General features: G+C 40.0%; 1 protein-coding gene across 5 annotated transcripts in view; it reads left to right on the forward strand.

Moving 5' to 3' along the window:
* The window catches only part of SLC12A6 (solute carrier family 12 member 6), a 109,472-nt gene that overhangs the window by 87,848 nt on the left and 4,994 nt on the right, over window positions 1-16,630 (forward strand). For all 5 annotated transcript variants that reach the window (XM_058427733.1, XM_058427732.1, XM_032175188.2 and 2 more), the window contains 14 exons: window positions 674-832; window positions 1,002-1,100; window positions 1,376-1,433; window positions 6,194-6,368; window positions 6,654-6,772; window positions 7,978-8,076; window positions 10,254-10,373; window positions 11,138-11,242; window positions 11,623-11,791; window positions 13,470-13,665; window positions 14,229-14,398; window positions 15,080-15,211; window positions 15,792-15,899; window positions 16,415-16,599. In XM_058427733.1, the coding sequence (XP_058283716.1) occupies window positions 674-832; window positions 1,002-1,100; window positions 1,376-1,433; window positions 6,194-6,368; window positions 6,654-6,772; window positions 7,978-8,076; window positions 10,254-10,373; window positions 11,138-11,242; window positions 11,623-11,791; window positions 13,470-13,665; window positions 14,229-14,398; window positions 15,080-15,211; window positions 15,792-15,899; window positions 16,415-16,599 (1,894 nt within the window). The remainder of the gene's footprint in view (window positions 1-673; window positions 833-1,001; window positions 1,101-1,375; window positions 1,434-6,193; window positions 6,369-6,653; window positions 6,773-7,977; window positions 8,077-10,253; window positions 10,374-11,137; window positions 11,243-11,622; window positions 11,792-13,469; window positions 13,666-14,228; window positions 14,399-15,079; window positions 15,212-15,791; window positions 15,900-16,414; window positions 16,600-16,630) is intronic.

Here is a 16,630-nt window from a genome sequence, read left to right on the forward strand (position 1 = left end):
ATTTCTTTGCACATAAGTAAGTTTACATTAAGGTGTTAGAAACAGCATTGATGACTGATAAATAATAATGGGATTTGTGGGGCATTTAGTTTTAGTTCGTTTAACTTTTACTAATTTGCATTAGTAAAGTTAAAATGTATTTGCATGTACCAAATCATTTTGCCAAATTATATTTAAATTAGATAAGAAAGAACATTATGTTTAGCTGGGCGCAGTGGGTTATGCCTGTAATCCTAGCACTTTGGGAGGCCTAGGTGGGAGGATCATGAGGTCAGGAGATCAAGACCATCCTGGCTAACATGGTGAAACCCCGTCTCTACTAAAAATATAAAAAATTAGCTGGGCGTGGTGGCGGGCACCTGTAGTCCCAGCTACTCAGGAGGCTGAGGCAGGAGAATGGCATGAACCTGGGAGGCAGAGCTTGCAGTGAGCCGAGATTGTGCCACTGCACTCCAGCCTGGTGACAGAGCGAGACTGTCTCAAAAAAAAGAACACTGTTTTTATCTATGTGTGTTTTATTGTGCAATGTGTGTGTATACATGTGCTCATGTAGAAGCAAACACACCTTTAGAAACTGTATAAATGAGAAGCCTGATTTTGAATGTTTGGATAGAAAATTAATTATCTTTTTTTCATACTGCTGCTGCTTAAATTCCCATTTTTCCCGCTGCAGAGAATCTTTGGAGTAATTACCTACCCAAGGGAGAGATCATTGAAAAGCCTTCAGCCAAATCTTCTGATGTCTTAGGCAGCTTAAACCATGAATATGTTCTTGTTGACATCACCACCTCCTTCACCCTTCTGGTGGGAATCTTCTTTCCCTCTGTTACAGGTAAACACGTAGGCTGTTGTATATTTTAGAAGCTGTCAGACCCACCGAGTGATTTTTCTCAGGAGGCAGAATTCTCAGGGTTCCTAGATTTGCTTCTACTCTTTGCTATCAGTATCAATATCAAAGTGTCCAAGAAGTTAACTTGGTTTTTTCCCCCTTATCTCTAAAGGTATCATGGCTGGATCAAACAGATCTGGAGATCTGAAAGATGCTCAGAAGTCTATTCCCATTGGTACTATCCTTGCCATCCTGACCACCTCCTTTGTCTGTATCCTTTTTATGGATCCAGTCTGAGTCTTAGTCATAGGAGCATCCAGTAGAACTAGATGATCAGTATTTTTATCCTGGTAACAAAGATACCTGCTTTCTATCACTTCACTTCTTGCCAGATAATCTGCCTACCTCATATAGAAAATTCAAAAAATAATTTATAGGAGTATTTAGCAACTCATTTTACTGACAGAAGAAAGTGTCTGCTGAGTATCTACTTTCTATCTCATGTTAGAGGGTAAACAGCAGTTTCCTTGACTCTCAATATGGTAGATTTAAGCAATGTTGTCCTCTTTGGTGCATGTATTGAAGGGGTTGTTCTCAGAGACAAGTGAGTAATGAATTTCTTTGTAACAATTATGTGTCTGTCTGCCGTGACTTCTGATCATTCCACATAGCTCCAAGATAGTTACAGACTTACAGTCTCAACACAGCCAGGCACCGTGGCTCATGCCTGTAATCCCAGCACTTTGGGAGGCCAAGGCAGGTGGATTGCATGAGATCAGGAGTTCAAGACCAGCCTGTGCAACATGGCAAAATCCTGTCTCTACAAAAAGCACAAAAATTAGCCAGGTGTGATGGTGTGCACCTACAGTCCCAGCTACTTGGGGGACCGAGGTGGGAGGATCAATTAAGCCTGGGAAGTCAAAGCTATAGTGAGCCATGATCGTGCCACTGTACTCCAGCCTGGGTGACAAAGTGAGACCCTTTCTCAAAACAAAGAAAAAAAAAACCCAACCCGAGTTATCAATCATGACTAACAATAAGAAAATATATAAATGTAGTTCCCAAAGGGGCCAGTATTTTCTAGTGAATATATGAGACAGTTAAATACAGTCCTTCAAAAAAGCAGTGAATGTGTCTGAATAATGAGGACTTCCCTGTCCATCAAGAACTGTTCAGAAATGAGACCAAAAGTCAATAAGGGCAAGTAAAAACAATTTCAAGTGTCTCTAGCATCTCCTTTATGAGAGATAAGTATCTAATTGTGTTTGACATTCTAAATAAAAGACTGAAACTTACTTTCTTCATATTCTGTTCTTTTCTCTTCTCTTCTTTTCTTTTCTACTTATTTATTTAGAGACAAGGTCTTGCTCTGTTGCCCAGACTACAGTGCAGTGGTGCAGTGATGGCTCCCTACAGCCTCACCCTACTGGGCTCAAGTAATCCTCCCGCCTCAGCTTCCCAAGTAGCTGGGCCCACCGGTGCATACCACCACACCCAGCTAGTAGTTTTTTTATTTTTTTGTAAAGATTGGACCTTACTATGTTGTCCAGGATGATCTGAAGCTCCTGGGATCAAGCAATCCTCCCACCTGAGCCTCTCAAAGTGCTAGGCTTATAGGCATGAGCCACCACACCCAGCCCTTTCTGCCATTATTCTTTTTTAAATTTCCCATACTACACAGATGTATCCCCTATTCTTTATCCACATCACTCACTTTGTACAGGCCTTCAGGATTTTTGCCTATGTTACTGTAATAATCTCCCTTTTAGTTCTAGCCTCTAATCCTTCTTCCACACTGCCACCAGAATGGCTTTTCTAAAACACAAAATTTGAACTTACAAACCTCCCTGCTTCAGAGCCTGCCAAAGCCGGTTAAAATCCATCACTGTGATCTGGCCCTCTCTACCTCTTTTTACTCTTTATCTCCTGCCATTCCCTCATAAGCTCCCTAACTTAGAGTTTAATATGTCTTATTATGTCTCCACTTATAAACACATTTGTCTGTGTTGTTTCCTTTGCTTAGAATAGGTTGCTCCCACCTGGCCAACTCATATTCATCCTCTTAGACTAGGCTAAGGGTCTTCTCTCCTGTAAAGCTTTCCCATACTCACCCAAACAGAGGTAAACACTCCTCCTTGTGTTCAGCCACTCTATTTGAATATACTATATTATGGCATTTATGATGCTGTATTGCAGCTACTTGTTTTCATATCACTGTCCCCTACACGATGAGCTCTTTGAGGACTTGAAGCCTAATAGATGCAATATAAATATTATTGACAAAAATAAAAAGCACAATATATATATGTATGTAACATAGTATGTGTGTGTGTGTGTGTGGGTGGGTGTATATATGTATGTATATAGTATAGTATATTACTATACCATTGTAGGAAATTCATGGAGCTTTGGTAAGTTACACCATAATATAAAAATTATTATTGAGAGTGTAAATTAGAGTATCATTTTGGAAAATTATTGGTTATTATCTCCTAAAGTTGAACATGTGCTTACCTATGACTCAGCATTTCCACTTCCAGATATATCTAACAGAAATGCTAGCACATGTGCATCAAGAATAATTCACAAGAATTTTCACAGTAGTGTTATTCTTTTTTATTTATTTATTTATTGCCTGCTTCATTTTCCCTTCATAAGTATTCTTAATAGCCAAAACCTGGAAATAATCCAAATGTCCATCACTAGTAGAATGATTAAATTATATATTCATGTAATAGGAAGCCATACAGCAAAGTAAGTCATAGCAATATACACCTCCCCCCCAAAAAAAATTCACAAGCAATGCTAAGAAAACCAAACACAAAAGTATGTACTGTGTATCATTTATATAAAATTTTAGAATGGTAAAACTCTATAGTATTCAAAGTCAGAGGGCTGGGTATGGTGGCTCATGCCTGTAATCCCAGCACTTTGGGAGGCTGAGGCTAGAAGATTGTTTGAGGTCAGGAGTTCCAGACCAGCCTAGGCAACATAGCAAGACTTTGTCACTACAGAAAGTAAAAAATTAGCTGGGCATGGTGGCGTATACCTGTAGTACCAGCTACTGGGAAGGCTGAGGCAGAAAGATCACTTGAACCCAGGAGGTTGAGGCTACAGTCAGTCAAGATCACAGCACTACAGTCCAGCCTGGATGACAAAGCAAGACCCTGTCTCAAAAAAAAAAAAAAAAGTCAGGTTAGTGGAGAGGAAGAAAGGGCTAATGAGTGAGAATGGGCGTTAAGAGAGAATTTTGGGTACTGGCAATGTTCTGTTTCTTGACCTGCATGGTAGTAGGTCAACACCTACAGCATGGGTGTTTGCTTTGTAGAAATCTTCAGATGTACATTTGTTGTTTTTTGCACATTACTTTTTTTTTTTCCCCTAGACGGAGTCTCGCTCTGTCACCCAGGCTGGAGTGCAGTGGTGCAATCTCGGCTCACTGCAATCTCTGCCTCCCGGGTTCACACCATTCTCCTGCCTCAGCCTCCGGAGTAGTTGGGACTACAGGCGCCCGCCACCACGCCCGGCTAATTTTTTGTATTTTTGGTAGAGACGAGGTTTCACCGTGTTATCCAGGATGGTCTCGATCTCCTGACCTTGTGATCCGCCCGCCTCGGCCTCCCAAAGTGCTGGGATTACAGCCGTGAGCCACCACACCCAGCCTTGCATATTACTTTTTGTGTGTGATACTTAATAAAAATTGTTAAAAGAAGTAATTAAACTGATGCCATGTTTCACCCATCAAATTAGAAGTGACCTTAATTTTTTTTAATACACAAGACTGGTGTGGAGTGTGTATGTGCCATAAGACTTGAATCTTCTTATACTTCCAGTGGAAGTAAAATTTAGTACAAACTTTCTGGACAGCAGTTTAGTAGTGATTTTGAAATGTTTTAAGATATTGATCCCTTTGGTTAGTTACTCCCTCTTAAGAATCTGCCATAACTTAGCTGGGGCCAGGCGTGGTGGCTCACGCCTGTAATCCCAGCACTTTGGGAGGCCGAGGCGGGCGGATCACGAGGTCAGTAGATCGAGACCATCCTGGCTAACACGATGAAACCCCATCTCTACTAAAAATACAAAAAATTAGCCGGGCGTGGTGGTGGGCGCCTGTAGTCCCAGCTACTCAGGAGGCTGAGGCAGGAGAATGGCGTGAACCCGGGAGGCAGAGCTTGCAGTGAGCCGAGATCGCGCCACTGCACTCCAGCCTGGGCGATAGAGCGAGACTCCGTCTCAAAAAAAAAAAAAAAAAATTACTTAGCTGGGCACAATGGCTCATGCCTGTAATTGCAGCATGCTGGGAGGCCAAGAGGGGAAGATCACATGAGCCCAGGAGTTCATGACAAGCCTGGGCAACAAGGCAAGATCCTGTCTCTACAAAAAATTTTGTAAAAGATTAGCTGGACATGGTAGCGAACACCTGTGGTCCCAGCCACTTGCGAGGATGAGGCAGGAGCATCGCCTGAGCCAGAGAGGTCAAGGCTGCAGTGAGCCGAGATAGCGTCACTGTACTCCAGCCTTGTCAACAGAGTGAGACCTGTCTCAAAAAAAAAAAAAAAAAAAAACCTGCCATAAGGAAAAAAACCTGAACTGTGAATGTAGATATGTGCATAAAGATATTAATTATAATATTTTATATAATAGAAAATCAACATTAGAAGAATGGATAAGAAATTGTGATGCAATATTATTCAAATCACTAAAAATTTTTATTCATAGCTTTTTATGACATAGAAAAATGCTTATGTTTCAAGAATACAGAATTATAGTGCAGTGAGATCTCAATTTTTCTAAAAAGCAGATATTTTGATACCCTGAAGGGGAAAGTTATAACTGAAGCTTAGCTTCTTTTCTAGCCCCATATGTATTTTTTTCCTAATATAGGTCAATAGTGCCTTTTGATCAAATCTGGCTATCTTTATATTTTGTAATATTATTTGTCTCATTTTTGATTCTCTAAAACTTAGAAAAAAAAAACTGGGTGGGCTGGACGCAGTGGCTCATGCCTGTAATCCCAGCACTTTTGGAGGCTGAGGCAGATGAATCACTTGAGGCCAAGAGTTCGACACCAGCCTGGGCAACATGGTGAAACCCCGTCTTTACTCAAAATACAAAAATTAGCCAGGTGTGTTGGCGCACACCTGTAATCCCAGATGCTCGGGAAGCCGAGGCAAGAGAATCCCTTGAACTTGGGGGGCGGAGTTTGGAGTGAGCCAAGATGACACCACTGCACTCTAGCCTGGGTGACAGAGTGAGATTCTGTCTCAAAAAAAACAAACAAACAAAAAAAAACGCTGAATGTCTCTAGTCTTTCAGTCTAAAGTTATTTCAAGATTAAATTTCCCACTCCTGTTTCTTTCCCAGGTTCGGTGATGCTGTGAAAGGTAATTTGGTGGTGGGCACCTTATCTTGGCCATCCCCATGGGTGATTGTTATTGGCTCCTTCTTTTCAACATGTGGAGCTGGACTTCAGAGCCTCACAGGTGCACCGAGGCTGCTACAAGCTATTGCCAAGGATAACATCATACCGTTTCTGAGGGTGAGTGACCTTTTATTATCCCTTCTTTTTTTCCCAGCTTTAATGAGAAACAGTGTGGTCTTCATGGGCTTAGAAATTACTAGATCATAAATGTGGAGACATGGGTTTTTAGTACAAGACCCTCTAAATCCCAAGCATGAGTTTACCTGTGAGTGCTGTAAAGGTATTTAAAAGATATCACAGTTGTAACACTATTGTCTTCCAGATGTCTGAAATTGTAGGCTAGATAAATCAGACAGCAATGACTCAGTACTCCTATGCCTGATATTTCCCTTTTGTGTACAGGTTTTTGGCCACAGCAAAGCCAATGGGGAACCTACCTGGGCTTTACTTCTAACTGCTGCCATTGCAGAGCTCGGAATACTCATTGCCTCCCTGGATCTTGTGGCCCCAATTCTTTCCATGTAAGAGCCAGTAATTCTCTTCAGTTATTCTTGCTTAAATGATAAATAATACATGTTTATTTCCATCAGTCATGTAACAGTAGTGATAACAGAGTGGGCTAAATACAGATGTAACTTCACTTAAATAAAAATCATTCCTGAGAACTTCCAAGTAAGGCTAACTTTTCTAAGTTATTAGGTTTTTTCCTACCTATTTAACTTCAAAAGTTCTTTGGCATCATTTCTAATTCATTATCAATTCGTTGTAGCTTTTACCACCACTGTTAGTTGTTATTTATTCACCTGTGACTTATTGATGACTTACTACTTACCTGGCACTGTGTAATATGATATTCTGGGAATACAAAGATGGATAAGACACAATCTTATGGAACTGATAATGGATAAAGAAACCAATGATTCCCATATAGCCTGATGAGTGCCATGGTAAAGGTGAACACTGAGTGCCCTAAGAACACCAGAGCAAGGCATCTAAACAGACGGAAACTCAAGAAAGATTTTCTGGAGGAAGTGATACTTGTATCTTGAAGAATACCTGGTTATTTGCTAAGAAAAGAAGTGGTGAAGAACATTCCAGGCAGAGAATGTGTATAAAGGAATTGAGGGATGACATAAGGTAGCACATCCAGAGAACTGGAAGTAGTTTGGCTTGGCTAGAGTGGAGAGTACATGTTGAGGGAATAACAGAATAGAGAAGTAGGTAGACCCACATCACAAAGGGCCTGGAGCTTTTACCTGGAAGTAGTGGGTAATCCTTGAGCACAAAATGATAATGCTTTAGGATGATCAATCTCATATAAAAGATGGATTAGAAGGAGGCTAGAATTGAGCTGGGAATGCTAATTGGAAAGAAGAAATGAGAGCCTGAACTAAGGTGATTAGTAGATGAAAAGGAAGAGAAGCAGCTTAGAGATTTTTAAATAGAATCTATAGGACTTGGTAAGTGAATTTGGAACAAGGGTAAGGAAGAGGAAACCTGGATTATCCTAAGAACAACTGGGTGAAGAGTGGTTCTGTCATTGACTGAGAGAACAGAGAAGGATGAACAGCCTTGTGGGGAGAGGCTTAAGTTTCTCTACTTCCTACTTAATCAAGGGTTAGTTGTCTAGAAACAGGCTTCAATACAGCAAAGGTATTCAGTTACTTAACCTTCAAAAAATAATCTTACAGTAATAATCATTCCTCTTACTCTTTTTATTCTTCAGGTTTTTTCTCATGTGTTACCTCTTTGTAAACTTGGCATGTGCCTTGCAAACATTACTTCGAACACCCAACTGGAGACCCCGATTCCGCTACTACCATTGGTAAGTCTACTTCTTTTATTCTTTTTACTCACGTTTGGAGAGAACTCATCTTTGAACTAGAAAACTAGGAGAGTCTGGGTTCTCGATAAAATTTTTTTCTTGGTCAGCCATTTCATACTATTTCAACTTTCAATTCTTATCTGAATCCTCATCCTCCTATCCTATTTTCCTATATCACTTTATAATAACTTATAACACCCAATATGAATAGAGCAAAAGCACAAAATAGATATATCCAGTCTTCTATAATTTTCAGGTTAAAACAACCTTCTCTTGCATATTTATTTTCCTGTTTGTCTCTTAGGGCTACGGAGTCAGAGGTTCTAAATTCCAATCTCAGCTCTACTATTTCTTAGCTTTGTAACCTTCAGTAAAGTACATAACCATGTAAAATTTAATTTTATTCATTTGTAAAATGGGACTAATAAATCTAAAGTGCTTATTGTAGTGCCTGGTACATAGTAAAGCTCAGTTCTCAATGAACTGTTGCTGCTGTTGCTGCTGTTGTAGTTAAGTCTCCCCAGTCCCGAAGGGGTCATCATGAAAGATTTTTGACTACCATCCCATCTCTTTCCTCTTATAGCTAAGAGCTCATTAATTATGTCCTCTATGTACCCATTGCTACATTCTTCTTTGCTAACTTTCTCCTTGTTCCCTTTCTGTCTTCACTTACCAATGGTGGGCAGTGATGTAACGTTTACTGGGCAAAAATTAAAATCCTCAACTGATTTTAAATGCCTCAAATTCTCTTTCTAGCCTTAACGTTAGTTAAAAGTTCTATATGAGGCCGGGCACGGTGGCTCATGCCTGTAATCCCAGCACTTTGGGAGGCCAAGGCAGGCGGATCATCTGAGGTCAGGAGTTTGAGACCAGCCTGACCAATGTGGAGAAACTCTGTCTCTACTAAAAATACAAAAGTAGCCGAACGTGGTGGCACATGCCTGTAATCCCAGCTACTCAGGAGGCTGAGGTGGGAGAATCATTTGGACTCGGGAGGCGGAGGTCGCAGTGAGCCGAGATCGTGCCATTGCACTGCAGCCTGGGCAACAAGAGGGAAACTCCATCTCAAAAAAAAAAAAAAAAGTTCTTTATGGACTTTTTTTGTTGCTATCTTGCTTCTGTTTTTCTGTTTACCATATATTTTCGTTACATCCTAGCTTTCTCCAGATTAACACTCCTATTCATTCTTTAAAAATAAAATTCATTCATCACAGAGCTAAGAAGTTCATTCTGTACACAGAAAAACTTCAGTAAATGTAGTTGTCTACCTAATTTGTGTGGTCAAAACAAGCAATTCATTACCGTCTGCCAGGTTTCTCTTATGTACAGTCCAAAAATAATTTTCTTTCTTTTTTTTTTTTTTTTTTGAGACGGAGTCTCGCTCTATCGCCCAGGCTGGAGTGCAGTGTCCCAATCTCCGCTCACTGCAAGCTCCGCCTCCCAGGTTCACACCATTCTCCTGCCTCAGCCTCCTGAGTAGCTGGGACTACAGGCGCCCACCACCGTGCCCGGCTAATTTTTTGTATTTTTAGTAGAGACAGGGTTTCACCATGTTAGCCAGGATGGTCTCGGTCTCCTGACCTTGTGATCCACCCGCCTCAGCCTCCCAAAGTGCTGGGATTACAGCCGTGAGCCACCGCGCCCAGCCCAAAAATAATTTTTCTCAGTGAGTTCTGCAGTTACGCTAATATTTATAAAATTTTTAGAAATATTTATGTGAAATTTTTTAAAAAGATCCTAGAGTTATTAACATTTCTGGCTGCGTGTCCCATCCTGGCTTTGCCAAGTAAGTATTAATTGTCCTCATAACTGCAGATGACTGATAGTGTTCCGTTATTTATATGGTTTTCCAGCAGTTGGAAACATCTGCTGTTGCAAAGGACACTTTGGGTTTTAGTGCACATCTACCGACTCTTTCATGATAAGACAACTATAGAATTGAGAATAATCATTTAGAAACTTTTGTGGCCGTTTGACATTGCTACAGCATCCAGGCATGTGATAATTTTTCGAATAATTCATTTTTATTGCATTTTACAAAAGTTCTATTTATAATAGTTTCAAAGTTTTTAAAAAATAATCCCTCACCACAGATAGTTTGAGAAGCACCTTTAACACAGGCTTCTTTTTCAGCTACTTTAAAAGATACTTTTTTGTATTTGTTTTTAATTTTCTAGGGCCCTTTCTTTCATGGGAATGAGTATCTGTCTGGCTCTGATGTTCATTTCTTCCTGGTATTATGCCATTGTAGCCATGGTAATAGCTGGTATGATCTACAAGTACATTGAATACCAAGGGTGAGTGTGGATTTAATCTTGATCACTGCTAAAAGTAGCAAGACTAGCTAGTTTGGTTAGAGCCAGCTCAATGAAAATACCTTAAGGACCCAGGTAACTTCATTTTCATAACTATATTTTGTACCCCTAATTCTCTAACCATCTTACTGACGCAAGCTTTTCATCACAAGGGAAATCCATTGAGAAAGTATGAATGGATCAACAGAAAATAACAAAGGACATATCCAAATAATAATGATTAATACTAAACAAAGTATAACACAAATATAAATATTTTTGCTTATCTCTTCAGTCAAGGGGTTGTCTCTGAAATGAAAAAGAAATTAGTTCTGAACATCTTTGTAACTACTAAGACTTACAGCTTTCAAAAATGAGGACGAAATAACATTCTTATTCAGAAGATCACATTGAACTTTACTTTCTCTGCATTATTTTCAAAGTAACTTAAACTCCAGGTCTGTTATAATTTTCTAATCTAGATTGCTCTTTTACATTATTGTTTTGAACAATTACGTAGAAGGACTGAATGAGTGACCCCTTCAGGCTTTATTCTGAACTGTTTGTGCAGTGCAGTCTGTTGGTGCTGTTGATCTGCCTACATCGGGTTCATTATGTTAGTAAAAACCATTATGTAAATCATTAATCTGAACTTTAATCTTCTACCTTGCACATGTGTGATTTTTAGATTCAGAAAAAAACTTTATTTTTTAAAATTATACTTACTATAGTTTAAATTTGTCTCTGCTCTTTTCTTTTTCTCACAGAGCTGAGAAAGAATGGGGTGATGGTATCCGTGGGCTGTCCCTCAGTGCAGCCCGGTTTGCTTTGCTTCGATTGGAGGAAGGACCTCCACACACTAAGAACTGGAGGTAAAGAAATCAGCACTAGCAGTATTTGGCACATAGTTAACACACAAAAATATGTGCTTTGTTGATTACAGGATAAGGAAACCATGTGGCTCAAGGAATTGGTATAATGGACCTGTTCTGAACTATTCTAAATCCTTAATTTTTTTATTCCCTTTTCTTCATGTCATTTATGATCAAGACTGCTACAATTTATTATTCCTTGAAGACTGATCAACTTGAGATTGTACTGGGAGCATTCAAAATAATACCCTGATTTCTTCCTTCTGTCAAATTACCTGTTTCATACAGATCTCCTGAATTAAAGGGTGGAGTCTGTCATTCTGTTCCCCAAACCCAAAATGTTTTCTCCTCCCCTCCAACCCCCACCAACCTCTTCACAGGCCTCAGTTGCTTGTATTACTGAAACTAGATGAAGACTTACATGTCAAGCATCCTCGCCTCCTCACCTTTGCCTCACAGCTCAAAGCAGGAAAAGGTCTCACTATTGTGGGCTCTGTCATCGTGGGGAACTTCCTAGAGAACTATGGTGAAGCTTTAGCTGCTGAGCAGGTAAGAGTCAGACTTTTGATATATTGGAACTCAGCTTACAGCTTTGTGATGTTAAGTAGTAAGACCTCAAACTTCTACTTGAATCTTGTTCCTGAGTGATCTAGGAGGTTTCTCACTTAGTCCTGACCTTTGAACAGACACTTTCTCCCAAATAATAAGATGAGCCAGAAAACAGTTATTTATTATTTCTTCCCATTTAAAGCATTACTAAATTATAAGATTATTAAGTCTAAACCTTATTTTCAAATATACTCCAAACATTAAACACTGAGAAAAGTCATGTAAATAAATTGATCCCTTGAACTATGGAGAGGGTTCCTCTCAATCTTATGACAACGAGGAGTAATGACCAAATTGTCTTCGTCTTTACTAATCTGTGTGGTATCATGAGCAAGATTCCTTTGCCACTTCTGGTTAGCTGTACTGAACATTAAAGTTCTACTTTAACAAGGAAGTTGTTTTCACTGTAATACTTATTATATATGATAGAACTAATTCTGTTTTTGAAATGCCATTGTGGGCCGGGCACGGTGGCTCACACCTGTAATCCCAGCACTTTGGGAGGCCGAGGTTGGCAGACCACAAGGTCAGTAGATCAAGACCATCCTGGCTAACGTGGTGAAACCCCGTCTCTACTAAAAATACAAAAAATTAGCCTGGCGTGGTGGCGGGCGCCTGTAGTCCCAGCTACTGAGGAGGCTGAGGCAGGAGAATGGCGTGAACCTAGGAGGTGGAGCTTACAGTGAGCTGAGATCGGGCCATTGCACTCCAGCCTGGGCGACAAAGCGCAAGACTCCGTCTCAAAAAAAAAAAAAAAAAAAAAGAAATGCCATTGTATTCAATGGCATTTCAAAAGTTTTACTGGATTTCATTTTGGAATGCTTTGAAATTCTAAACACTAGAAATGCTGAAGAAACATTACTCCAGAATGATGGTAAAAATTAATAAAAGGTACACAGGGTTGAAAATCAAGAGAGCCTAGTTCTTAGCCACATCACTGATTTAATCTGTGCCTTTGCAAAAATCATTCCATTTTCCATACCATTATTCCCTTCCTTTTCCCACCAAGAGGCTGGAGTAAGAGTAAATGAGATGATATCTCCAAACTGGTTTGACTAAATAAAGGAAGAGTAATGCAAATACAAGTGTCATGAATAATCACCATTAAAATGTCAAAAAGCATATGGGAATGGGAGAAGCAAAAAAGAAAACATACCTGAGAAAATTCTAAAGTGAAACTGAATCATCATATTGAGTTTCTGGTAAGATGAGTCAGGGCATGACTGGGGCTGAGGCAGGAAGGAGATCTTGTTCACACTAGTGAATCATCCTGGTCAACTGAGAAAGAATGTTGAATATTCACTTTGTAGAGATCCCTGTTCCCAGTTTTTTGGTATGGTGCAAAGGAACAAAATCAGAACAGAGGAAAAAAACAGAGAAACTACATGTAGACAACCAGCTACAGAGGCAAAAATATGTAGTAAGCACTTAAAAAGTGAAAAAGACAAAAGATCATGAAATTCCTTTGGGATAATTTTAACTTTTTGGACTTTTCTGTAGACGATATAGTTTTATGAAGACTTTGGAAAAAGGTGGGGGATATAATATGGAGAAGGAATAATGGGTTAAAAGGTCCAGAGTGAACCAGTTCAGTGTTGCGGTCCTGTGTCTCTTTCAGACCATAAAGCACCTAATGGAGGCAGAGAAGGTAAAAGGATTCTGCCAGCTGGTGGTGGCCGCCAAGCTGAGAGAGGGCATTTCCCACCTCATCCAGTCATGTGGCCTTGGGGGCATGAAGCACAACACGGTGGTGATGGGCTGGCCTAATGGCTGGCGTCAAAGCGAAGATGCCCGTGCTTGGAAGACTTTTATTGGTACTAACCATTTCTCATACAAACCTAAGGGCCCAAGTCTAGGGGATATAGTTAAATCTCTGTCACCCCCAGCCTCCTAAAGTAGAGACTATGCCATTGCTGAAGCATAGTCTTATAAGGCAACCTGAAAAACTACTGGTAGTAATACCCAGATTGTACCTACCCCCTTCAGCTTCACATTATGTTCATGAATTATTTCTGTCAAGTCTTGTGCTAGGAATTATCTCCAAAATTGCCATGTTTTCATTTGTGATTTTCCATATTGATGTTCTCACAGGAATTGGAAGAATTGTTCTTCAGCATCATAATCTCCCAAATTCACATATCCCCCCTTAGAAATGTAGTAATCAGAATATACCTAGTAACATAAACTGTGGTTCTCAGTCTGTTAGCTATTCAGATTTTTCACAATGATTTTTGTTACGTAATGAGAAATAACCTACTAAGTAAATAGGACCCCTTGCTCAAAGAAGTGTGAAAAGAGCATTTCCTTGCTTTTCTGACATGCTAGGAAGCAAGGCAAGCCTAAGGATTCTTCTCTGCTTATTCTTTTTTCTCCCTAGGCACAGTTCGAGTGACAACTGCTGCCCATCTCGCACTGCTGGTGGCTAAAAACATCTCCTTCTTTCCCAGCAATGTGGAGCAATTTTCTGAGGGCAACATTGATGTGTGGTGGATTGTGCATGATGGGGGGATGCTTATGCTACTACCATTCCTACTGAAACAGCACAAGGTATTTTAGACAACTTTTTTTTACAAAAGTCTTTCTCCCTTCTGTCCTGGTTCACAGGACAGACAAATTCTTTCTCTGATTATATAGTTTTGGGGTTTAGAATCAGAAGAGTTGGAAGTTATTCTAGGCTTTCCCATGATCCCACTTTCAACCTTAAGAGAAATCATTGTCTTTGTATTTGATACCTACTTATCTCCAAGTGAAATTCAGCCAATTAATAAAGTTCCATATGAGCGCTTGGGGAAAACAACAAGTGAACACATCTTTTTTAAAAAAATACTGGAAACTGAAGGTATATGTATGTGTGTGTATCACACACATATATGCGCTCATTCCGTGGTAAGACTAATAAAATGAAATTTAAAATAGTAAATATATAGTCTGCATGTTGTCATTGATGTACTGTCTGAATAAAGCACCCTCTTAACATATCGTGAGCCATCTTTTCTTTTGCCGGTGTTTTCTTGTTATGAAATTAAGGACTCCTTAAAACCGTATTAAATGTGGTGTTTAGTCAATCTTTTGCCCTAGTACAATAACATGGCAAGTAGGAAGCTAGGAACAAATAGCCTCATACTACATATAGCAAGGTTCTTCTGGACCACAATGTCTAATGTCTTAGGAAATAACTTTTTTTGCCTCCTTGCTCTAATTTTCCACATGTGTATGTCACTCTCTCAGGTGTGGCGAAAGTGCAGCATACGGATCTTCACGGTGGCCCAATTAGAAGACAACAGTATCCAAATGAAGAAGGACCTAGCCACCTTCCTATATCACTTGCGCATTGAGGCGGAGGTAGAAGTGGTGGAGATGGTGAGAAAGCTGAGTTTGAGATACAAGAGGTTCATTCCCCCATTCCTCTCCCTGTCTTCCTTGAATCTTTTCTAGTTTGGGAAATTTTTCAGATCTAAATGTGGATTAATCTCCTAGTGCCAAAAAAAAAAAACAAAAAAACCCTAATTTGTTGCCCTAAGTAGAATGTGTATGTGATGCATGTTTGATGTTACTTTTTGGCTTTGCTTTCTTGTTTATTACACAGCCCTTATATTTCTGCCAGATTCTCATCTGCTTAATATAGTTTTATGAAATTTTAATTCATATATTCAGCTTAAAATTCATACATGGCTTTAAAAAAAAACAACAGTATAAAAAAGACAGACTAGACTTTGTATTTTTTGTTTCAAGGCAATACATGTCTTGATTAGATTATGGAAAAGACTCTCGGGGCCTCTGGATTTTATCTACAATCACAAAAACATGTAACTCAATGACTAAACAAAATAGGGGTGAAACTTAGGTTAATATTGTGATGCTTTCCCTGGTTTAATTTAGTGACTGGAAATAAAAATGTATGCTTCATCCTTCTTTCTCCTTTGTGTGATGTCTATGGCAGCATGACAGTGATATATCAGCATATACTTACGAGCGCACTTTGATGATGGAGCAAAGGTCCCAGATGCTCCGGCACATGCGGCTATCCAAAACAGAGCGAGACAGAGAGGTGAGACCTTACTGCATCAATCCAATCCGGACTCTAAAGTCTGTCAGTGAAAGGGATGATACTGGGCTGGGCACGGTGGCTCACGCCTGTAATCCCAGCACTTTTGGAGGCCGAGACGGGTGGATCAAGAGGTCAGGAGTTGAAGACCAGCCTGGCCAAGATGGTGAAACCCCATCTCTACTAAAGTACAAAAATTAGCCGGGAGTGGTGGCACGTGCCTGTAATCCCAGCTACTCAGGAGGCTGAGGCAGAGAATTGCTTAAACCCGGGAGGCGGAGGTTGCAGTGAGCCAAGTTCGCGCCACTGCACTTCAGCCTGGGTGACAGAGGAAGACTCCATCTCAAACTAAAAAAAAAAAAAAGGGATGGTACTATATTGTTTTAACAGGATGACAAATTCTTTCCTTCTCACTCTGTCAGTTATTCCACCATAACCCATTATTGCCTCAAAATAACCAAAGATGAAGCGTGAGAGAAAATTTGGTAGAATAACTTGTGTTGGATCTTCTTCCTCAGGCACAATTGGTGAAAGACCGAAACTCAATGCTACGATTGACCAGCATTGGCTCTGATGAGGACGAAGAGACAGAAACCTATCAGGAGAAGGTGCATATGACTTGGACAAAAGACAAGTACATGGCATCCCGGGGACAAAAAGCCAAGTCAATGGAAGGATTCCAGGACCTGCTTAACATGCGTCCGTAAGTTTTCCCACTCCTAAGTTTATCATAA

This window comes from Hylobates moloch, unplaced genomic scaffold (assembly GCF_009828535.3).
Source record: "Hylobates moloch isolate HMO894 unplaced genomic scaffold, HMol_V3 SCAFFOLD_14, whole genome shotgun sequence".
NCBI lineage: Eukaryota > Metazoa > Chordata > Mammalia > Primates > Hylobatidae > Hylobates > Hylobates moloch.